The sequence below is a fragment of the Symphalangus syndactylus genome, chromosome 11 (assembly GCF_028878055.3).
Source record: "Symphalangus syndactylus isolate Jambi chromosome 11, NHGRI_mSymSyn1-v2.1_pri, whole genome shotgun sequence".
NCBI classification, from domain to species: domain Eukaryota; kingdom Metazoa; phylum Chordata; class Mammalia; order Primates; family Hylobatidae; genus Symphalangus; species Symphalangus syndactylus.
The window spans coordinates 129,389,946-129,413,935 of NC_072433.2; the positions used below are offsets into that span (position 1 = coordinate 129,389,946).

General features: G+C 50.4%; 1 protein-coding gene across 4 annotated transcripts in view; it reads left to right on the plus strand.

The window, feature by feature from the left end:
* Window positions 1-23,990, plus strand: part of NECAB2 (N-terminal EF-hand calcium binding protein 2) — a 34,336-nt gene that overhangs the window by 6,784 nt on the left and 3,562 nt on the right. For 2 of the 4 annotated variants that reach the window (XM_055299732.2, XM_055299734.2), the window contains exons 3-10: window positions 2,937-3,045; window positions 5,317-5,342; window positions 5,508-5,605; window positions 15,238-15,374; window positions 19,039-19,157; window positions 19,347-19,426; window positions 22,001-22,054; window positions 23,006-23,118. In XM_055299732.2, coding sequence (XP_055155707.1) covers window positions 2,937-3,045; window positions 5,317-5,342; window positions 5,508-5,605; window positions 15,238-15,374; window positions 19,039-19,157; window positions 19,347-19,426; window positions 22,001-22,054; window positions 23,006-23,118 — 736 coding nt within the window. The remainder of the gene's footprint in view (window positions 1-2,936; window positions 3,046-5,316; window positions 5,343-5,507; window positions 5,606-15,237; window positions 15,375-19,038; window positions 19,158-19,346; window positions 19,427-22,000; window positions 22,055-23,005; window positions 23,119-23,990) is intronic. The other 2 variants (XM_055299733.2, XM_055299735.2) reach the window with 2 other exon arrangements.

Below are 23,990 nucleotides of genomic sequence, written 5' to 3' on the forward strand. Positions count from 1 at the left end.
AGGCCGATAGGCACACAGGCACACACAGGACTGCACAACGCTGATGCTAGCCCTGCCTCAGGTGTCCACAAGAAGGATGGATGGGATGCCTCAGGGGAGTGGGAGATGGGGTGCAAACTCAAAGGACCCCCCACCCAAGGCTGCCTTTAGGACTTAGAGATTACAGGAACAAAGGCTCAGGGCTGGCCTGTCAGGGTGGCTCCTGTGACAGAGACTTGTTTGGCTGAGATGGATACCGGATGCCCAGTCCCTATGGGAAGGTTAGCATGAGGGGCCTGACTGGCAGCCTGGGACGTAAACCCAGGGGGTGGCAGAGGGCTGCGTGCCAGACAGCATTTCCCTCCAGGGACATGGATGCTGACAGGCTCTTGGCATTTGAAAGGTCATGGAGACAGAGGCTCAGTTCTTGCTCATTAGCAAAGACACCTGCAAACGGCCCTCTTGGCCTGTCTAATTGAACTGGGGGCCTATGTAGGGCATGTTTTTTCCTCATTAGTGGATTCATTAGACCCGTGGTCAGGCGTTGAGGATAAATGTCAGCCGAAAGCTTTGTGAGGGGCACCTTGCTGGCCTCTGTCTGCCTGCTCTCCCTGTGAGGGGGCCCAAGGTACCTGGACAGGCACGTGGGGAGATGAGGCAGTCAGAGGGAGGCTGGGATTGGGGCTCACAACCCGTGTCATGCCCATGGTGACTGCCCCTCACCCAAAGTGGGGGTGCCTGAGCAAGCACCCACCCCCTGCTGGGTAGGTGGCGATCTCGCCACAAGATCCTACCCCTGGATTAGGTTGAGAGCCTGGACCTGGCAGCCAGATGGCCTGGGTTCAAGCTTTAGCTGTAGGACCTAGGCAAGTACCCTAAGGGCTCTGTGCCTCAGTTTACCCCTCTCTAAAGTGGAAGTGATAGTACTGCCTGTGTTGTGAGTGTTAGGAAGACTAAAGGAGTGAGCACGTGGAAAGAACTCCGCGTGTGGCGTGACTCCACGCCGGGATTCCAGGTTTGATCTTCAGTCTTGCTGAGGACACTCGGAAGGCGTCCTCTGTCACGGAACACAGAAAGCCACAACTTCGATTTCACTTATCCCGTGGCTGACTTTGCGGACTTTTCATTGTTAGGTTTTGGGTCTTTGGTTTGTGCACATGTGGTTGGATTGGGGTTTTTTTGGCCTTTCCTTTGAAAGTCAGAAAATCTTCCCACTGCAACCTTGAAATCTGAGCTGCGATGTTGGGGGCATCTTGGGATATTGGCCCTAGCCCCCCATGCACACGTGTTCATATTCTTTACCAGCCTCGATACTTTATGCTCTATGGGGTTAAAGAGAAAAGTGGTGGCATGAAACCGTGGCAAGATCTGAGGACCCCTCTCTGCTGAGCTTACGCTCTCACCCTGTGTTGAGCTGCAGCAGAGCTGCTGGGAACACAGACAGAAGCACTGGAGCCTTTAAAGTTTAAGGATGACTCATTCTCAACCCAAGTACGTCTGCCGTGTCAGGTTAGGCAGGTCGTGCGCTGCACGAGGGCACCCACCCGAGGAAGTGGAGGGTTTCAAATCCAGGCTGCAATCCATTTTCAACACATGTGCGCTGACACTAGTCTCATCCTCTCCGCAGAGAAAGGAGTGTCTTTTTCTAATCCACAGGAAGGTGCCCTGTGGACTCTCAGGGCCCTTGTCCCAAGCACCCAGCTTTGAATGCAGATCCTCTGGAAGTAATGCCAGGGGTTTATGCAGAGAGGCTGGGGGCCAGGAACTGTCACGGGCTCCCTCTTCTCGCTGACCTCCATGCCCCTCACATAGTTTCTCTTAAGGAGGAACAGATCCTTGAGGAGGGGGAAGTGGCTGCAGGGCAGGTGGGGGATGAGCTTGCTGGCATTTGCCCAGCAGGTCTGTTCAGGTGGAAGGAGCTGAGGGTGGAAGCTTAGGGACCGCCTCCCGGTGTCCCTGATGTTCTTCTCAAGCCACCTCCCCTGGTGGCCCAATCTGATCCAAACCCACAAGACCTTCCTGGTGGGGCCAAAAGTGTCCCCAGAGCAACTGCAAGTGAAGGGAAAAGGTGAGGCGATGGGTGGGACAGGTGACGTGTCAGCTGTGGAGGCCCTTCTGTGGAGATCCACCTCAGAAGCACAGCCTCTGGCCAGAGCGTTGGCACCTCCAGGCCTGGCACCTCCTTCCCACATGGCTTGGCATCTAGATGGCTGCATCTGTGGCCTGGGAGAGGAGGTAACAGTGAGAACCTCATGCCAGCCATTGGCAGGCATCTCATGCTGCTTCAGGGAAGGACCTGAAGTTTGCTACATAGATGGGGCAGAGAAGAAAGGGTTCTTTTGTACTCTAAGAACAGTGCTGAGAGAGTCAGGGCTTAGGGGCTGGGACTAGGGTTGGGAATGTGGGGAGACCACTTGGCATTTGGAAGCTATAGAGTGGTGGCTCATCCAGCTGCTGGGCTTGGGATCCACTTCATACCGATGGTGTGACATGGGACACATTGCCCACACTGGGTTATCTTAAATAGCACCTGCCTCCAGCTGGCCGTGTAAATTGAATGAGAGAAAATTCACTGGCAGGGGGCAGATACTCTATATTTATTGAATGCATGGAAAATGTTGAGCGCACAGTGAGCCCAAGAAAGCTAGCTACTGCATTACTGTTGTTCTGAGGATTATCTGTAAACAGGCATTGGTCTGGGAATTAGCTGGATGAGGCAGTGATCCTCTGTGTACTGGAGTTGACTGGTTAGTGTGGGAATTAGCTGGGTGGGTAGGGATTATCTAAAATGGAATTTGTCTTTTAGTTTGGGGATTAGCTGGGAGGATGGGGATTATCTGAGCTGGAGTTGCTCCGCCAGTCAGGGCATTGCCTGGATTTGGGGGCCATGCATGCACTGGCCCCACCAGCCTTATCTCTGCAGACACCAGCTCCTTTCCCTGCTTCCTTCCTTGCAGATGATGGGAAGCTGTCCTTGGAGGAATTCCAGCTCTTCTTTGCAGACGGCGTCCTCAATGAAAAAGAACTTGAGGATCTCTTTCACACGATTGATTCTGACAACACCAAGTGAGCCACAGTCCTGGTTGGCAGAGCGCGGGCATGTGTGGGCCGTGGTGGAGGGATCTTTTCATCTAGTCTCCAATCCTAGTCCCCTGTAAGGGGCAGGAGAACTGAAAATCCCCACATTTGCTAAGCCAAAAGTCAGCTCTTCACTGCCTGGGGTGATGGGAGCATGTGTAGATTCATATTGCGTTGGCTACTATCGAAAGTGTCTCTTCGGAGTGCATATGGCCAACTAAGGAGAGACTCCCGGTTCTGCACAGTGGACATGGGATTATGAAAATGGGAAGGTGGCAATGGCTTCATCCTTCTCCCATCTTCAGCCAGCAGCCAGTTCTCACCCCAGCCCCAATGCCTGTGCATCCTCCTAGTCCCAACATTAACTGTGAGGTGAACCTCACCCTAACACTGACTCCTGTGTTAAACCAAACACGAATCCTAACTCAACACTACATCTACCATTATACCTTATTAAACCTTTTCTCCAGCCCAGTCATAACACTAACCTGCACCTGAGGATCAGCCAAAAAGTCTGGCTCCACCCATCTCTAAATCAAGTGGAAAATGCAGATTCTACTCAGACTTAACCTTGATCCTTCCCAGCCTCACCTCCAATCTTGTCCTTTTCTTGGAATTCCCCAGACAGGATGAGGTCTGATCCCTCTCCTCAACCCCACCTTCAGGAGGGGTCAGAGCCCCCCCGGTCCCCTTTCTCAGGCCTACTCCCGTGATGAGGACCCAGGTGTCTGGAGGGCTGCTTAGGGTGCATTTGGTAAGTTGAGGTTCTGAGACGGGCTGGAGATGGTCTGGACAAGGAGCCACCACCAAACCAGTGTGCGAGGGGTAGAGTCCAATGGTGGCTTGGACCAGAGGCTGGGGCTGAGAGTGTCCTGGGAGGCGCTGGCTGGGGACGGGATATGGTAAGTGGAGCAGGCACCATCCTGTGGGAAAGGCCACTTTAGAGAAATGGCTTCAGGCTGCAGACTGCGGAATGGAGAACTCTCTCTGGGGCCAGATAGATTTCTGCGCTGTTACTGCAGCTTCCTGGGGTGCTTTGAAGGGGCCAGGCAGGTGCCCATTGATTTAGACCTTCTCTTTCAGGGCCTTTGGTGTTAAGGCCAGCAGGGTAGAGGAGAGGGTGGAGGCGGAGGGAGGAGGAGGCACTGGTTTGAGAGTGGAGCTGTGAGAGTACGTGTGGGTGGGTGGGGGTGCAGGGAGGACTCGAGGTTATGGAAGGTCAAAACTCTATAAAGACCCTTAGGTTTAATCTCCCCAACATTCCCTAAGGTGTGAGCCGCGAACGTTGGCTCCTTGGGATGTTAAATAGACTTTGTGCCCAAAACAGTGTACAAACAATCAAAAAGATCTGTGAACCATGAATTAAAGCAGAATGACAGGGTCGCTTTCTGCAGGACTTGCCAGAACTCTGAATATGAGATTGAGGTTGGAGGCACCTCCTGACAGAGCATGCAAAGCCTCCGAGTGCAGATTCACTGGGCCACAGAAGCCTTCTGTCCAGATGTGCCTTGCTGAGCCTGGGCTCAGCTGGGCACAATGAGGGACCTAGGCCCAGAAAGGGCCACCACCATCCTGGCTCCCTTGCACATTGACTTGGCAGTAGCTCCTTATCCAGACCATCTCTAGCTAGTCCCAGAGGGCCCCAGCTTATTAAATCTGCTCCTAAGCTGCAGAACCACCATAGTTCCCAGCACTGCACCCCGATCTTGGGGCCAGTGTATGTTCCTTCACTGCCCTGGAGGATAGGCTCATGCTCAGCCCGCTCCCCCAAGAAAGGACAGGACCCTTCTCCAGGCTGCAGGAATGGGGATGTGGGACCCAGGGCCTGGGACCAGAACAAGAAGGGCTCTGCCACACCCCCAAGAACTCCTGGACCCCGGCAGGTAGGGTCACCTGGGGGTGGGTCAGTGGGTCAGGTGAGAGGTTTGTTGACAGCCCGTCACAGCAATGGGTCTCCTCCCTCTGTCCTTTTACCCCTTTCCTGGCCCCCGGCTTGACCCTCCCCTTGGTGTCATTTATTCATGATGGCGTCAGCGGACTCAGAGAAAACAGAAGGTGGGTGGTGTGGGGGGTCAGACAGACATGGGCCTTCAGGGGCAGGGGTGTCACCTACCTGCTGCACCCTCTTCTGTATGGCGGGGCTTGTGGGGCCAGCACACAGGCTGCAAAGAGCAGGCAGGATGTGTGTTTCGCAGGCTGTGCACGGTCAGGCCTGCTAACCCCCTCTCTGTCTCTGTCTGTCTCTGTCTGTCTCTGCAGCCATGTGGACACCAAGGAGCTGTGTGGTAGGTGCCTGGCTATGCTGGGACCAAGATGGGGATGCCGGGATGGGGCTGGATGAGAAGGGCCTGAGGCAGGGGTGGCTGGGGTTAGCGCAGGTGGGAGGTGCAGGAGTGCTGAGTGGGAGGGGCAGGACCTGTGACCCCTGACCTTTGCCTTTCCTTCCCCAGATTACTTTGTGGACCACATGGGTGACTATGAGGACGTCCTGGCCTCCCTGGAGACCTTGAATCACTCTGTCCTGAAGGCCATGGGCTATACCAAGAAGGTCAGTGGGTGTAGGTGGCCCCCTGGGGTTCAGGGCTCCAGTGCTGCTTCACTTCCACCGTTGCCTAAGGATGCCTGGATTTTTGAAGACGGGCGCCAGGGAGGCCTATTTCAGGGGTGGGCTTTGCCTGGGCCTCTTTCAAGCAGCTGCGATAAACTGGGAAGGGGATGGAATGGCTTGGTGAATGGCTCTGGTTGGGAGCAGGAGGCATTTTCCCGGAGTCAGGTCTGCTCCTGGGCTGGGGTCTTAGAAAGGGTGACCGCAATCACCCTGTACCCTTAAGGGCTACCCAGACAGGTGTCATACCCTCCAGGGCGGGCTTACAAGACTGGAAGCGGGGGCGGGGTGGGGCGGGGGGTGGTGGTTCATGCATCTGAACCCGGCCCCATATCAGGTTCTCCATGCTCAGCACCTGCTTTAATCCTCACGGCAACCCTATGGGTGGTTGCTATCACCTCCAGTATCTCACAGCTATGGAAACAGAGACTCACAAAGGTGAACTCAACAGAGTCACAGCCAGACAGCCATAGCTGCTGGCTGGGATGAGTGGGGAAACTGAGTCAGGGACCTGGCAAGAGGCATGGGAGTGCAGCATGAGACTCCAGGCACACCCAGGAGGCAACTGGACAGTCAGTCAACCAGGAACGGAGAGCAGCCATCGGGCGCACCGGTCCAGGCCCACGGTGAGGGGACTGGGAGCGTGCAAGGGTGAGGGACACACAGGTGCTTGAGGCAGCAGCCAGCAGCACCCTGAGCTGTGGGAGCCCAGAAAAGCCCAGCCCTGTCTGCCGGTTGAGGCCGGGGAACTTAGCTGATAAAGCCAGCCAAACCTGGCTGAAGGATCTGAGCTGGTCATTTCCCTTTCTGTGCCTGTTTCTCCATCTGTGAAATGGAGACATCCACCTTATGCATTATGAAGTCCTTCAGAGATTGAGCAAAGTAAGGCCTCTGAGCTATTGAGCATGCAGGACCAAGCATGGAGCGAAGACATCTGCTGCTTTGTATCAGTACGCTCCTACTGTATGCTCAGCCAGATGTTAAAACCCATTCTGTGCAATTTTCCTATGCTTCTCAGTTAGTGACCGCCATGTATTAGAGAGTCTCTGTTTTGCCATATATCTAAAAATAGTTGGGCCTCATTCTGAGCCTCCACGATTCCACATTTCCATTTCTGTCCCAGTACCATGCTGTTTTGAGTCTTGCTGTTTTAGAGTATGTTTTAATACCTTGTAAGACCTGCTCCCTTCAAGTATTAATCTTTGTAGAATATCGTTTGATATCGCAAAGTATCAAGGTACAGGCGATGGATTAGAAGGTAGCGTGGAAAGATCCCAGGCTTCTGAGTCACCCAGACAAGGGTGGCAACCCCACCTCTGCTCCAAACAGGTTGTGTGAGGTCACCATATGCTCACAGGTGACCCTGGGAAATGGAAACCACCTCCTTGAGCCTCGGTTTTCTCACCTTAGAAGGGGCCCATGTCCTCGCCATGCTGTGAGGCATTCATAACATCCATGGTTGCGTCTTGGTCTTTAGTCAGACTTTTCAGGAACATAACAGAGTTCTCCATCAGTGTGTACTGATGCCAGTTAGACTGGTTTTAAAGATCTTGCTCTTGGAAGTCATATGCGTATGATGTCAGGGGTGGTCTTTGGTGGTTTTCTTGGCAGTCGTGGTGATGATAGGTTGTTGCATCCGTGATTGGCATTTCTTTTTTTTTTTCTTTTTCCTTTTTTTTTTTTTTTTTTTTTGAGACAGAGTCTCACTCTGTTGTCCAGGCTGGAGTGCGGTGATACTCACTGCAACCTCTGCCTCCTGGGTTTGAGTGATTCTCCTGCCTCCCGAGTAGCTGGGACTACAGGCGCCTGCCACCACTCCTGGGTAATTTTTCTATTTTTAGTAGAGACGAGGTTTCACCATGTTGGCCAGGCTGGTCTCAAACTCCTGACCTCAGGTGATCCGCCTGCCTCGGCCTCCAAAGTGCTGGGATTACAGGTGTGATGTGATTGGCATTTCTTTTGCTTGCCTATTTCCTAACTGGTTTTTGTTTGTAGAAATGCAGCTTGTCAGTGGTTGTTTTGAATGCTTTTCTCGTATGTGCTGTTTGCTTTTGTGAAGCCATAGCATCAGTTATTAAGAGTGCCTTTGTATCCGCATTCTAACACGTGCCCCTCTCGCTTCCCTGCGTATCCTGTGGCATTTCCCTCATGTTCTAAAACATCGTGGCGGGGCACGCCCAGGCATGCTTGTTTGGCTCCTGATTTTCGAGTGCATCTCTAGTACTTCTCTGCTGATTATCATATTAATACCAGCTCTTGTTTTAGAATCCTCGTCAGCAGGTTGGAGAAATATTTTTGCTTTCTCTTTGTTCCATTTTGTCTTAGGAGGGTGGTAGTGAATTTTTTCAAATGCCTTTTGGTATTTTTAAATGATCATATGATTTTTTTTTCCCCTAAGCTATTGATGGGGTGGATGCTATTTTTAGATTGCCTCAAATTGAAGAATCCTTCGCTCCCTGTGATAAACCCTAATTGGTGTATTATTCTTTTATCACATTACTGAGTCCTTGTCATGAGCCAAGAATTTTGTCTCTGTGTCTATTGGGAATGGAGATCGGATGATAGCTTGGGAATGATTTTGTGAGGTGGTTTTGAATGTGTTCTGTGTATGAATCAGCTTCTCTAACATAGAATCATTTTTCTACATAAAAATAGAATTTATCCATAAGTCTTGGGTCTCGGTGTTAAACAGGGGAGGCGATTATTTTCATAGTTATTTTAAGGTCATCCCTACTTTTAGTCAACTTTTTCACTTGTCTATTGTAAAAAAATATATATATATAAAAAATTTTATTTATTCATTTATTTATTTATTTATTTATTTTTGACAGAGTCTCGCTCTGTCGCCCAGGCTGGAGTGCAGTGGCACAATCCCGGCTCACTGCAAGCTCCGCCTCCTGGCTTCAGGCCATTCTGCTGCCTCAGCCTCCTGAGTAGCTGGGACTACAGGTGCCCGTCACCACGCCCGGCTAATTTTTTGTGTTTTTAGTAGAGACAGGGTTTCACTGTGTTGTCAGGATGGTCTCCATCTCCTGACCTCGTGATCCGCCCACCTCGGCCTCCCAAAGTGCTGGGATTACAGGCATGAGCCACCGCGCCCGGCCGAATATTTTTAAACAAAACTGCCCTGGGCATAGTCTTTTTTACAATCAGTCATACATAGAATGTTTTATGATTATTTTTAAAAACCTAAAACATTGTTTGACACAAGCAGGCACTTAATGCAGATTAAGTTCAATAAAAGATCTGCTGCCACTCAGGGTGGCTCACGCCTGTAATTCCAGCACTTTGGGAGGCCAAGGCGGGAGGATCGCTTGAGCCCAGAAGTTCAAGACCACCCTGGGCAACATAGTGGGACCCCGTTTCTACCAAAAACAAAACAAAACAAAATTAGCGGAGCATGGTGGGATGTGCCTGTAGTTCCCACCTCCTTGGAAGGCTGAAGTGGGAGGATCTCTGGAGCCTTGGAGGTCGAGGCTGCAATGAGGCACAGCATGCCACTGCACCCCAGCTTGGGCGACAAGAGAAACCCTGTCTCTCAAAAATAAAAAAATAAAATGTGCTGCTTTAGCTCACATCTTAAGTTTCTCCTATTTTTCTACATTTTAAAACCTTCTATTTGACAGTTTTGCCTGTTTTAATTAGCTGTTTCAAATAACAAGCTCCTGGCACATTTATTTAAATTTCATGACATGTTTTCTCATTTATTTATAGCTCCTATCATTATTATTTCCTCCGTCTTATAACTTTAGGTTTGTTGTTTTTGCTGTTCTTTTTCATATGTGAAATGGAATGCTTACTTTTTTTGATAATGTTGAAATTTTTTAAATTTACTTTTGATAGGGGCTGGGTGCCGTGGGTCATGCCTGTTATCCCAGCACTTTGGGAGGCCAGGGCGGGCAGATCACCTGAGGTCAGGAGTTCAAGACCAGCATGGCCAACAGGGTGAAACCCTGTCTGTACTAAAAATACAAAAATTAGCCGGGCGTGGTGGCAGGTGCCTGTAATCCCAGCTACTTGGGAGGCTGAGGCAGGAGAATCACTTGAACCTGGGAGGTGGAGGTTGCAGTGAGTGGAGACCGTGCCATTGCCCTCCAGCCTGGACAACAGGAGCAAATCTCTGTCTCAAAAAAAAAAAAAAAAAAAAAATTACTGCCAGGTGTGGTGGTTCATGCCTGTAATCCCAGCACTTTGGGAGGCCGAGGCAGGTGGATCACGAAGTCAGGAGTTCAAGACCAGCCTGGCCAACATGGTGAAACCCCATCTCTACTAAAAATACAAAAATTAGCTGGGCATGGTGGCAGGTGCGTGTAATCACAGCTACTTGGGAGACTGAGGCAGGAGAATCACTTGATCCTAGGTGGAGGTTGCAATGAGCCAAGACTGCCCTACTGCACTCCAGCCTGGGCAACAAGAGTGAGTCTCCATCTCAGAAAAAAAAAAAAAATTACTGTTGATGTTCCCATAGCAGTCACAGATGTTAATGTGTATTATTTTCATCCTCTCTGTTCTTTGAGCAGCCTGTTATGTTCTCATTTATTTTTCAGTTCATTGTATTAAGATAAAACTGAATGACCAGAAAGGTTGCTACCCTATTTTTTAATGTACTGAGATTTTTCCATTACATTTGTGTTTGTTTTTATAACTACCTCATGAATGCTTAAGATGATGTGGATTGTGCTTGCAGAATTATCAGATTTGAAAACAGCTATCCTTTCTTTGTTATGAAATATGTGCTGCTAAGAGGCACTTTTTTAAAGGTAAAATTATGTCTCTTCTGCAAGTATTAAAATGCACACATCAAATATTTTTTCTTTTTTTTTTTTTGGGCCGGGGGATACAGAGCTTCTCTCTCGTTGCCCAGGCTGGAGTGCAATGGCATGATCTCAGCTTAGTGCAGCCTCTGCTTCCCGGGTTAAAGCGATTCTTCAGCCTCAGCCTCCCGAGTAGCTGGGATTACAGTCATGCACCACCACGCCCGGCTAATTTTTGTGTTTTTAGTAGAGACGAGTTTTCATCCTGTTGGCCAGGCTGGTCTTGAACTCCTGACCTCAGGTGTTCCACCCGCCTCAGTCTCCCAAAGTGCTGGGATTACAGGCGTAAGCCACTGCACCCAGCCCAAAGATTTTATTTAACTCAATATGAGAATCAGTAAGATGTTGGAACTGGCTCAAAGGAGAATTGAAAGAACTTGTGCATTTTTACATAGGTAAATAGCAATTCCGAAATCAATTGGTGAATAAATGCATGAATGGTCACTATCCCAGGGCAACAACTAATTGCCCTGTGGAGAGTGCCAGACAAAATTCCTGTGCATTTCTGTGGAAGAGATAAAGACAGGGTCTTGTTGTGATGCCAAGGCTGGAGTACAGTGGCACAGTCATTACTCACTGCAGCCTCAACCTCCCAGACCCAAGCGATCTTCCCACCTCAGCCTTCCAAGTAGCTGGGAACACAGGTGGGTGCCACTATCCCCCGGCTAATTTTTTTTTTTTTTTGGTAGAGACACGGTTTCCCTATGTTGCTTAGACTAGTCGCAAACTCCTGGGCTCAAGCAATCGTCTCCCACCTTGGCCTGTTTAAGTGCTGGAATTACAGGCATAAGCCACCATGCCCAGCCAGAAGAGAACTCTTTGAATTATTATAAATGGTCTACATCCACAGAGTTTTAAAAGTTGCTCCAGGGAGGGTAGGAGTGGGGTTAGGGTTGAAACATTACCTCATAGGTACAGTGTTCAATATGTGGGTGATGGGTACACTAGAAACTCAACCCCCACCATGACATACCCGTGTAACAAACAGGCACAAGTACCCTCTGAATCTGAAATAAAAATAATAAAACATAAAACCCAACTTTCTGTCCTCTGCTTCCCTCCTTTAACAAGTTCTCAGATCCATCTTTCAAATAAATCAATGTTGGAAAACAAAACAAAGTAGCTCCTGAATAAGGAAAGACTTAGATAAACTAGAAAAAATAGTAAACTTAGAAAAACAAGAAACCCAGGAGTTGTTTGTGCCCAGTTCAAAGACGTTGACTATTCTTTCTAACAGCGCCCTTTGCGTCCTTATTTATTATTATCTAATGTATCTGTTCTGTGGGACAGTGGTTAGCTAATTTCTCATACTAAATTGTGTTTTGTTATTAAATCTTTGTGTTTCTAATGGTTTTCCTTTCTATATTTTTAGCCATGTTGTTTGATGCATATAGACTTTGGTTACAGTATTTTTGTTATATAATGGTACGTAGTTGATATGCAAAATTTAGGGAGTAAAGTATAAATAAAATTCAAATCACTTCTAATTCCCACTATCCCTGACCACTGGTAACATTTTAGATTATTACCTTTAGCCTTTTTTATGTGTATTTCTTAAATTTATAATCTGTCTACAAAAATCTATTTCCTGCTCTTTTTACCTAATATTTTAACATTTTCCTTATGTTATTAAAACACTTCAAAAGCATCATTTAAAATATTTTAATGTACTTATTTTTCCTCTTTTGTTAGGTATATTAGATTATTTCCAAGTGTTTGCATTATGAGTAATATGTATTTAATACCTTGTGGCGAACATAGTTGTCCCTGTTTTGCACTATTTCTTGAGGATACTTTATCAGAGTTGGGGAATTGCTGAGTTAAAGAATCTGAGCAGTTTATAGCCCTTGATACATAGCAAAATGGCTATATAAGATGGCTGTAAGCATCAAAGTCCCCGTAGCTGTATCACTGTCAGTACATAAAGATTTAATAATGGCACATCTTTGTTATAACTTCATGCCATTTATCATTATATTCCTACCTTTCTTGGGCAGTACTGTCTCATTTAAATTCTAACTTGATAGTGATACTGCACCTTATCCTGTTCATTCAATCACAGTTGGTTACTGAATCTTTACACAGGCTTTTCTTTATAAGTCCTTTGTGCCATTTTGGTTTAGGTGCACTTCTGATGGACCTTGTTTAATCAGATCTAGGACTGTGTCTTTTTTTTTATTTTTTTTTTTTCCAGACAGTGTCTCGCTGTCGCCCAGGCTGGGGTGCAGTGGTGTGATCTCAGCTCACTGCAGGCTCCACCCCCGGGGGTTCACGCCATTCTCCTGCCTCAGCCTCCCGAGTAGCTGGGACTGCAGGCGCCTGCCACCTCACCCGGCTAATTTTTTGTGTTTTTAGTAGAGATGGGATTTCACTGTGTTAGCCAGGATGGTCTCGATCTCCTGACCTCGTGATCCGCCCGCCTTGGCCTCCCAAAGTGCTGGGATTACAGGCGTGAGCCACTGCACCTGGCCGGACTGTGTCTTCATATAAGGGAATTCGGGCTGCCTTTTTTATTATGATTGTTTTATTCGGTCTGAGTGTTGTGTTTTATTCTTCCCTTTTTTTATGCTTTCTTCATCTCTTTTACATTTTACCTTTTGGTGGTCTACCCTGTTTCTATCATGGATTATGATTTGGAATGTAGAATTCCTCGTTTTCACTTTATTAGTTACTTTAAAAAAATACATTATTATTAAGATTCTTAATCCTATTTTTATATTTAGCTAATAAACACTTTCTCTTCCCTTTGGGAATAAAAACAATTTTTAAGATTTTAGGCTTTTTTTTTCCCTATGCTTTATTGACTGAATGCAGTATATTGAAATTAAACCATTAGTGGTTCATGTTTTTATTTCCTAACTTCTGTAACCTGAATGTTTAATTTGAGTGATCGCTGTTAATTCTTTTCACAGCTTCCCCATATGAAGAACTCTCTCTAATTCAAGCCCAGATGACTTAGGACAAATTCTTAAGCATTGTTTGCAGACAAGGTGCTCATTTGGTAAAACTGCAGAAATTCGCAGGTTTCTGGAGATCTCCCCGTTGTTCTGCAGATGAGTAACTTGTCCACTGGATGCAAAATTTCTCCACCTGAGCCTTTCCCTGTGGAGTCTAGGGAGCTGGTGTCCTGTCTGAGGCAAGCTCAGTCCCCCACCATTATGTAATATACTCATGTAACAAATAGGCACGTGTATCCCCGTGTCAAATCTGGGATTGTATCTTTAGGTGTGGGAATTGTCGTGGAAGAGAAATCAGGAAAAGCTTCATTTTTTACTCCCTGGAAAATAACTTGTCTTCTTTGGAATTCAGCTAACCAGTAACACTTACTGATCCCTGACCACATCTTCAGTCAGTGGTCCAGGTGCTTTTAACACACTTCAGCCCATTTTTCTGCTCATCACTTCTAGCAGCCTTTTTATTTGTGTTTAAATATTTTAGCAAGTTATGTCTTCTTGTCCATTTTTGGCCATTTGCGTGTCCGGAGTCTGTTGATCACTGGATCATGTGTGGTTTTGGTCATTGCCATTTATCCGGCTGCAGGAACCTGCCAGGCTATAAGAACCTGACATCCTTTTGGCCGTGTACTCTGTCAGGGTCTGTCCCCAGCAGGCTCTGGTCTGGCCGTCGGCTCGGGGTGGGTCACCCACCTCCACCATGCCTTAGCTGTCTTCTCATGTGCCCCTCCTCCTCCTCTGTTTCTCAGTCTGTCTGTCAGCCGTGTTTCCCATTGTGCAATTATTGCTGATTAATTCCCAGTCAGAGTGATGGATGGTGTAATTTGCTTTCCTTGAGAGCCCTGTTTTTCCTTGCCTTGCCAGGGACTGGGCAGAATTCCAAGGTGCCTGGCGCAGGTGGCTCGGGAAGGCGCAGGGCAGGGTTTGGGAGACCCAGGACCCCCCAACACAGCATCATTTTCATCACCTCGTCCTTGAGCGACGTGGATAAGCCTTCTCCCTTCTGCTGTGAAGTCTTTGCAGCCCAAAGCATCTCCACTGTATCCAAAAGCCTTGAGAAATGTCATTGCAGAATCTCAGGACAGAGGTGGAAATTCTGTTCCACACCACAGAGCAAAACTTGGAGAAAACTCTCTTTTCCGTCTTTTCCCCAGAGCTCCGCTGAGACTCCTCTCTGATTCCCCCCAGGCTCCTCTCTGGCCGCCTCCTTTTCATTACTAAGCCCCGGGCACTTTCTCCCTTGAGCTGCTTTTGATTCCGTTTTGTGGTTTTCCTTAGTAGCAGCCTGGAGATCCAGGAGCCCTAGGAATCCTCCTTGGAGGAAGAAGGAGGGAGGGAAGGTCGTGGATTCTTCTTGCCTGATCATTATCCTTGTCACAGCAAGAACAAAACCACCAGTCACTATCACTGCCACCATCACCGTCATCTATTTTGTAGCACCTACTGTTGATTGAGTCTTTGCTGTGTGGCAGGAGGCCCTGTGCAGAGCATTTTATACACATGTTGCCGTTTAATCTTTACTGTAACCTTGTAAGATAGATACTTTAGTGACCCCATGATACTCGGAGAGGTCACAGAGCTAGTAAGTGGTGAAGCCAGGGTTCAAATTTGGTCTCTAAACCTCTAGCCTCTGCATTGGAAACGCTACAGCCTCTTAAGAGTGGACCCCAGGAGGCCGTGGGGTCCTCCCTTCCCTTTGCAAAGCAAATTCACCAGCACCAGCTTTCCCCCGACTCCTGTGCTAGACCCCACCTCCAATTTCCCTCCCACCCCTTTCCGCTCAGTGCCTCTTCTCTTCCCTCCACAGGTATATGAGGGCGGGAGCAATGTGGACCAGTTTGTGACCCGCTTCCTCCTGAAGGAGACGGCCAATCAGATCCAGTCGCTGCTGAGCTCAGTGGAGAGTGCGGTGGAGGCCATCGAGGAACAGACCAGCCAGCTCCGGTGAGTCTCTGAGACAACTGCAGGGTCCCACGGGGGTATGCCATGCATGCGCACGTGCCCACCTGCTGCTCGGTGGGGGTGTCTGTGTACCTAAGAGCTGGGTGACCTTGGACAGGTTGCCACAGCTCTCTGTGCCTTTGGTGCTCCATTATGTAATATAGGCACAATTATATACCTAAAACCTCAGCCACTGCAAGGATTGAATGAGATAGTAAATGCTCAGGAGAATGTCTGGTGTACATATTTATTAATACAGTGAAGACACCATTTCCCAGACTCTAATTTGTTTTGTCGCATCCACATACTACTTACTGTTTATGCAGAACTATTCTGTTGTTTGGCCGACGTTTTATTTTTATTTTTTTTTATTTTAGACAATAAGTTTCGCTCTGTCGCCCAGGAGTGCAGTGGCGTGATCTTGGCTCACTACAACCTCTCTCTCCCTGGGTTCAAGCAATTCTCATGCCTCAGCCTCCTGAGTAGCTGGGACTGCAGATGTGTAACACCATGCCTGGCTGATTTTTGTATTTTTAGTAGAGACGGGGTTTTGTCATGTTGGCCAGGCTGGTCTTGAACTCCTGGCCTCACGTGATCCACCTGCCTTAGCCTCCCAAAGTGCTGGGATTGGTGTGAGCCACCGCAGCTAGCCAATAGGCTAGAAAGAGAAAATATCTCTTTCTCTCTCTCTCTTTCTCTCTCTCTCATTCATTCTTTTTTCTTTTTCTATTTGCTTTTCTCTTTTCTTTTCTTTTTTTTTGAGACTGAGTCTTGCTCTGTCACCCAGGCTGGAGTGCAGTGGCGAGATCTCAGCTCACTGCAACCTCTGCCTCCCAGGTTCAAGCGATTCTCCTGCCTCAGCCTCCCTAGTAGCTGGGATTACAGGTGCCCGCCACCACACGCCCAGCTAAGTTTTGTATTTTCAGTAGAGATGGTGTTTCACCATGTTGGCCAGGCTGGTCTTGAGGGTGATCCACCCGCCTAGGCCTCCAAGTGCTGGGATAGCAGGCTTGAGCCATGGAGCCCGGCCTTATTTTATTTTTCAACCCAGGATCTCGCTGTGTCCCCCAGGCTGGAGTACAGTGGCACCACTGTGGCTGACTGCAATCTCCAACTCAGGTTCAAGCAACTCTCCCACCTCAGCCTCCCAAGGAGCTGGGACTACAGGCACGTAGTCCCACCATACCCAGCATTTTTTTTTTTTTTTTTTTTTGTAGAGATGGGGTCTCGCCATGTTGGCCAGGCTGTTCTCAAACTCCTGGTCTCAGCAATCCTGCTGTCTCAGTCTCCCAAAGGGCTGGGATTACAGGCAGGAGCCACCGCACCCCAGCCCACTTTTGAAAATTAGAAAGCAGTTTAGGAAATGGCGTATGGTTATAACTGTGCTCTGGGTATCACATGCCGTAAGTGAAGTAACTGTAAAAATAAGCACCTGTCATTGCTGAGGATGCAGCTTGAATCCTGAGGCTTGCCACCTCTCTGTTAAAAAGAGAGACTGGGAAACCAGAGAGGTGTTGAAGACAGTAGTAGCAATTGAGACTTTTCTCAGGAGGACTGAAAGAGACATGAAAGCAGAGTGGCTTTCTCACGATATTTGGTCTTGTTTTGGGCCTTGTTTGTGTGCTTGGAACCATGGGAATGCATCTGAGGTCCCCTCCTAGGCGGTGGATGCTGTTTTAGGGCTGTGACCTGGCATTTAGAGAGGAGCGGCATTCTCCTGGCTCAGCAGTCTCAGCCCCCTGGGGACCACGAGCACCGCCCGCCACCTCCATTTGCTGTTTCAAGTTGAGACAAACCCCTCTTTGCTCAGTTCTTCCCGGAACAGCTGATGTGCTTGACACAGAAGAAAAAGAGAAAATGCAAACAGATGAGGGAAACAGCCAGGTGTTGGCACCCAAGCTCGATTGAGCCCTCAGTTTTCCAGGCAGAGAGGTACCTGAGGACCAGGATGTTGGTTTGCTGGGGGACTGGGGTTTGATTGTGTGTTTCTGGTTGAAGAGCTGGTCCTGATCAGATATGACTGTGAAGGTCCCTCTGAGACACTGTTTCCCGATGAGTTTGATCTGAGCATTTGCTGCTGTGAATCACCTGGGAAAATTAAAATACAGATTCCCCGGCTCCTGGCCATACTCACTGGCTAGAATCCCTGGACTGGAGCCCAGAACTCTGCACATGTGGTCAGTCTTGTGATTCTTGGGTGCCCTAGAATTAGCAGCCATTGCTGTGAAAAAAGCTGACACTGAGATTTCCTTTAGTTTTCCTGTTACTATCTTGATGAAAAACTTGCTGTTTTTCCCCTGCTGCAGAACAGATACTATGGCTGCACGGTTTTCAGGGCTGACTTCCCGCACTGGGCCAGCTCCATCATGCGTCAGCAGTTATGCCCACCCGCCCCCATGGTGGGACCTTACTTGGGGGTGTTGTCAGACGGGACAGCTTGTCATGATACCTGTGTTCCATACATGCCCCTCCCTCGAACTTCCCCAAATCTCAGCTAGTTTGGCTCTAGGCTGTGGGTCCCTGAGGACTATCCTGTTTCCCATCCCCAGGACACTCTCCCAGGATGTCACCTCTAGCAGAGGCTACTGGCTCAGACCCTACCACCCAGCAGCCCTGAGCAACCCATCATGGTCTGAGGGACACATTTAATTTCCTGCTGGTTTATAGAGGAGCCATGATTGACACCATGAAGACTCTGCCAGCCTCTCCCCTCCCAAGGCGGGAGTCGAGTTTGCTCCCTCCACACGGGGGAGAGCCTGGCTGAGTGTTCAAGGTTCACAAGAGAAAATTCCAGAATGCACCAAGACTGTGACGCACAGAGACCAAGGGGGTGTTGGGGCCGTGCACAGGGCACTCTGTGTGTCTTTTGCGGGGAGTATCTGTGTTTATGTGTGTCTGCAGGGAGCTTTTCAGCATCCTTTTGCATGGGAGGGTTTGGTCATTCACTGAGCATTTTTTGAGTCCCTGCTATGTGCTGGGCACAGTGCAAGGTGAGCAGTGTGTATGTGTGTGTGTGTGTGTGTGTGCGCGCGCGCTTGTGTGTGCCTGTGGCTAGCTGTGCCTGTCAGGGCACGCAGGGGTGTGTATGCACATGAGAATGCACAGGAGAGGGGTGTCCAGCCCCAGGAGATGGGGCCAGGCCCAGGTCAGGATCACAGTTTCTGTCCTGTTACATCCCGACCGTCAGTATCTCTTTAGGTCCCGCTTTTATGTGTATGTGTTGGAGGCGGGTCTTGAAACCAGGTTCCCCACCCCAGAGGGCACCAAACATTAAATGGGCTTATCATGAGGGAGGGAGGGGGACTTGGTCACTCCACAGCTTGGGCTCTACAGGTGTCCCAAAGCTTTGAGCTGTTAGGGTAGGGGTGGGTACCTGGCTCAGCCTCACCCGGGAACTGAATCTCTGGGGGAAAAGGCCTGGGCTGTGGGGTCTTAGAATGGAGCTGAATTGAAATCCCAGCTCTGCCCAGCTAGCTGCGTGGCCCTGGCTGAGTCACCTGCTTTAAGAACCTCATTTCTTCCTCTGTCACAACAAAGGCCATGATGCAAGTTCTGTGCATGTGTGTGTCCACTGTCGGTGCTTAAAAATGCCTGTTGAAGCTGCTAGAAGTGGTAAGGGCCCTGAAGCCACCGTCATCGTGTGTGTGTGTTCCCATTCAAACTGCAGACAGAACCACAGCAAACCCACCCACGATGTGGCACAGACCTGGTATGGAAGCCCCACTCCCGCCTCTGCCCCCAACCACAAGCTCATGGCTATGGAACAAGGCAAGAGCCTTCCATCTGGTGAGAAAGCGGGGGCCCTGGTGGGGGTACCGGCCGGGGGACCCGAGGAGTTCTGAGAGTCTTCTCACAGGGACTGGGGAGATGAGGAGCAAGTTGGATGCCCCTAGAGGGGCTGGGTGTTGCCAGCTTCCCCGCAAAGCCCTCACCCTGCCCACCACTGAAGTCTGTGTTCCTCTTTTTCTGCCGCAGCCACTGAGGATGCAAAGGAAGAGGGTCTGGAAGCCCAGATCAGCCGCTTGGCAGAGCTGATTGGGAGGCTGGAGAGCAAAGTAAGCCCTGGCCTGAACCCCGCCTCTGCTCCTTCCAACCCCTGAGGGAGTGCAGAGTTAAGCCTGGAAAGCCTGGGCTGCAGAGGGGACAGGGAACCATGAAAAAGACATCCCCCAGGTGGGGCGTGGTGCTGCCGAGGACGAAGCTAAGGATCAAATCCCCGGGGATGCTCATGTTGTTCCGGCCCAAGCGGGGACACCTGGGGAGAGAGAGTGTTGGGAGGTCGGGCACACCTGTAGGCAGCAGGAGCAGCTCCAGGAATACAGGGTGGTTAGCAGGGTCCCGTGTTGCAAGGCCCTAGCTTCGAGGAGACTTTGCTCTGAAGTGGCTAGAGCAGGTATTGGCCAAAAGGCAGCCCCAGGACGAGAGAGAGACGTGATGACTTGGGAGAGTTTTGAAACAAGGAAGGAAGTGACCAGCAGTAGCAAATGTATTAAGTGTGATGTGGGACGTCCACAGGTCATAGAAAATGGCACAGCCCTTACAGAAAATATTTTCAGAGAATGTTTCATGACTCGGGATAGAGTGCTCACAATGTGACCATCTGGTGGAAAGAAAAGTTTGTCTTAGGCCCTACAGACAGATGGGCTGCGGTATCAGTCAGAATTCTGGTTGTGCCACTTCATAGCTGTGTGAGCCTGGGCCAGGGACTTGTCCTCTCTGAGGCTCAGATTCCTCCTCTGATAAGAAAATGACCTGGGGCATGGGACCCCTTCCTCATAGGGGTGTCGTTAGGATGAACCAAAATGATGTCTGAGTGGTTTAGCACAGGGCCCGGTGCTGTAGGTTGCATTTAATATTAGCAATGTTAGCAATTCTTATGAGGCATTCTGTTACCCAAACCTATCCACATGCACGCACCACACCCGTATACCCACATCAGCCAAGGTAACTGAGCTCTCAGAACCCTGGGATTGAGGTGGTTTTATGTTTCTCCTACTTTTGTGTATTTTTTTATACCCTTTGTGTAAAGGGTATTGCTACTTTTAGTTTGGGGGTTCTGAGGAATTCATGGGGGGCAGGAACAAGGGGCTCCCCGCACCGAGGGAGACAGGCTGACGTGGAACGAAGTCCAAGGGAGGAAGCTCAAACTTCCCTCCTGCAGGGATGAGGCTGAGGTGGAGTTACCCCCTTCCTGAAGCCGGCTGCGGGAGCGGCTCTGAGGGGACCCCGTGGCCCGGTTGTCATAACAACTCAGCGGGCGCCTCAGGAGGGACACTCTTTGAAGCTTATTTTTAGAGCACCGTCGCCCTAACAACCAGGCTGTCTGGTAACCACGGAGTACCTGGGCGTCCTGGAGATGGGGTGGGACCAGGTCCTCCTTCCTAGCCTCTAATTGGCCCGGGCGGTCAGTAGGGGCCAATGCGGGCCTGGCTTCAGGCCCCGCCCTTCATCTGCCAACCTGAGCTGCCTCTGGGCTGGAAGGATGGAGGCCCTAGGGGCAGCTGGCTGGGAGAAGAATGGGGCAGATACGGGGGCCATAGTGCCTCTCCTCATCCTCCTATGGCTCTTCCAGCCCCAGCCCTGCAGGACCCCTCACGTATGCTTGTAAAACCATGGAAGTAGATTTGTTCCTGCCAGGTACACCTTCACCACTTACCAAGGCATGTTCATGCTGTGTGCCCCCAGAAGGCAGTGCCGTTGCCAGGATTAGCTACTACAGAGCCCAGTGCAAAATGAGCGTGCAAGGTCCCTTGCTCATTTAGAACGTCACGGTGGTGACTGCACAGACTCATCCACCTGCCGCTGTTTTCCTTATTAGCCGGTGTGCTGTACTTGTGCCCTGTGTGACTCCCATAGATGGTCTGTCCTCATTGAGGACGGACAGAGATAGCCACAGAGGTGGTGGTTAGTGGGGTGCCCAAGCTAAAGGAAGCAGCAGCATGAGCCTGTGCATCAGGTAGAGACACTGGGTTCAGACCCACGCTTTGACGCTTACATGGCTTTCGTGCCTTCAGAGCCAGGGTTCTCTGCCGTGACACGGTGACTGTTGATCATCTGTGAGGGCTTGGCCCTGTGTAGGCACCAGGCGTGGGTGAACAAGGCAGCTGTGGTTCCTGGAGACTGAAACTTACGGTGGGGCAGCACCTTCCCTGGGGAGTCTGGAAGATTGTGTGTTTGTAAACCATCTAGCTCAGAGCCTGGGGAAGGCCAGAGAGAACAGTTGACCCCATTAGATCCCTGAGGTGCTGGGGGTTATGATTTGGGGTGAATTGTAAGTTACAGGGAATCTAAGGACTGTTGCTCATCATTGTGGCAAACCCCAGCATCTTGGACTCGGGCCTCTGGAGTCCCCATTGCTGCTTCTCCCAAGGCATCCTCACCCCAGCAACATGTTCTAGGTCCCCCTTAGGCCCTCTGCAGTGGATCACCTGGGCCTCTCTGCCTCCCATTCTCCGCAGAGGCCAGGACCAGAGGGAGTCTCTGCCACTTCCTAGGGTTGGTCTCCCAGTCCTGTGCAACAGGGCCGGGTCCCTGGGAGCTCCCAACAGCCCTAGGGCTCCCGGAGCTCGTGGCCCACGGGGCGGAGTGGGGCTCTGGGTCTAGCATCAGTGTGTGCTGGATTGTTTCAGGCACTGTGGTTCGACCTGCAGCAGCGCCTGTCACATGAAGATGGCACCAACATGGTGAGGCCCCTTCCCCCCTCTCTCCTGAGACCACATCCCTGCCCATGCCAGGACTGCCAAGATCCAAGTGGCTCAATGCCCCTGACCCCCCTCTCCCTGCCTGGGACCACCATGAGGGGAGATGTAGCCTCAGCACTTGGCCCCCAGACCCTGCCCTGGCCCAGGAGCCACCGCACTGAACTGACTCAGCGACTATTTCTTGAGGCCCTGCAGGCCTTTTTTTTCTTTTTGAGACGGAGTCTTGCTCTATCACCCAGGCTGGAGTGCAGTGGTGCGATGTCGGCTCACTGCAACCTCTGCCTCCTGGGTTCAAGTGCTTCTCCTGCCTCAGCCTCCTGAGTAGCTGGGATTACAGGTGCGTGTCACCACACCTGGCTAATTTTTTTGGTATTTTTAGTAGAGACCAACAGGGTTTCACCATGTTGGGCAGGCTGGTCTCGAACTCCTGACCTCATGATCCGCCTGCCTTGGCCTCCTAAAGTGCTGAGATTACAGGCGTGAGCCACCGCACCTGGCCCAGAGGCTCCTGGACTTTGATCCGAAAACAGTTTGGCCTAGAGCAAAGTGGTCAGCCAGACAGTGATGTGAAAATGCCGAGTCCATCAACTATGAGCTTTTCTTGTCAGTGGATGTGCTGTGTTTCGGGCCCTGGAGCCTGTGCAGGCAGCTGTGGACATGGATGGGGCCTCTGTAAAGAACCTCGTCTGTTTTCTCCATTTATGGGGGCTACTTCTAGACTGGGCTCTTGAGGTTCTAGTCGTTTCTTAGCCCATTTGTAGTCCATTCTTACACATTCATGGGTAGGAATGAAAAGTCGGGGAGGGTTATTTTATTTTGACCAAGGAAGGGAGGTCATGGGGGCCGGATGGGGTCTTTAGGGAGAAGGCCTGGGGTCTTTAGGGAGAAGGCCTGGCATGGAGCCCCACATTGACTCCTGCTGTGGCCCGGCAGCACCTGCAGCTGGTCCGGCAGGAGATGGCCGTGTGCCCCGAGCAACTGAGCGAGTTTCTGGACTCTCTGCGCCAGTATCTGCGGGGGACCACAGGAGTGAGGAACTGCTTCCAGTGAGTGAGCTGCCGAGGCACGGATGGGATGGTGGCAGGGAGCTCTGCCTGGCAGTGGAGGAACAGGGCAGGGCTAGGCCTACCCCTAAGTACAAATTGCACCCCAGGGACACAAATACGTGGGTGTATAAGAACTGGGTTCAGGTCTCCACCGAGGTTCCTCCCAGCCATGCAAATGTGGCAGGCGCCTTCATCTCCCTGGCATCAGCTTACTCATCTGTAAAGGGGGGCCACCCCCAAGACTCCTTGCTGGGGTGATCATGAGTGCATATACAATCAAGTGTGTGAATCTCAGGTGTGAAGGGCTCCAGCTGGGCCTGGTGTGCCCCGTGTGCTCAGTCCCCCTCAGCTGTTGCTCTCACAGGGGTTGCTGCACACTTAACACCAGGCCCAGAATGTAGCATGTGCTCAGTTAACCACCGAGGAAGAAAAGGGGAGTCGGTGAGGCTGAAGGGAAATGCCCAAGCGAGGTAGTCACCATTCTCCTCCTCCTCCCCACGATGTGCCGAGATGTCCAGGGCGGGGCAACTGGCCTTACCTTCAAATTGCCATTCATACCCCCAGGCTGATGTAGCTCCTTGGTAAAGCTCAGCCATGTGGGCATGGCCAGAGCGGACGGGTCTGCAGAAGACAACAGCCCTTTGTTCTTGCTGGTAGTGGCCCCCTGCCCCCCATTTCTACACCAAGGCTGTGCCCAACTCCCTCCCTTTCCAGGGCTTTCTTCCATCCCCAGAGCACACATTCATTCACCCCGTTGCCTGGGGGCACGGCTGTGAATCAGGCGGGCCAGGTCCTGCACAGGGTCTTTGGGAGGGGTTTTCCTGGGCCCCCCGTGCACTGAGGCATGAGTGACAGCAGCCTGACCTGTAGCA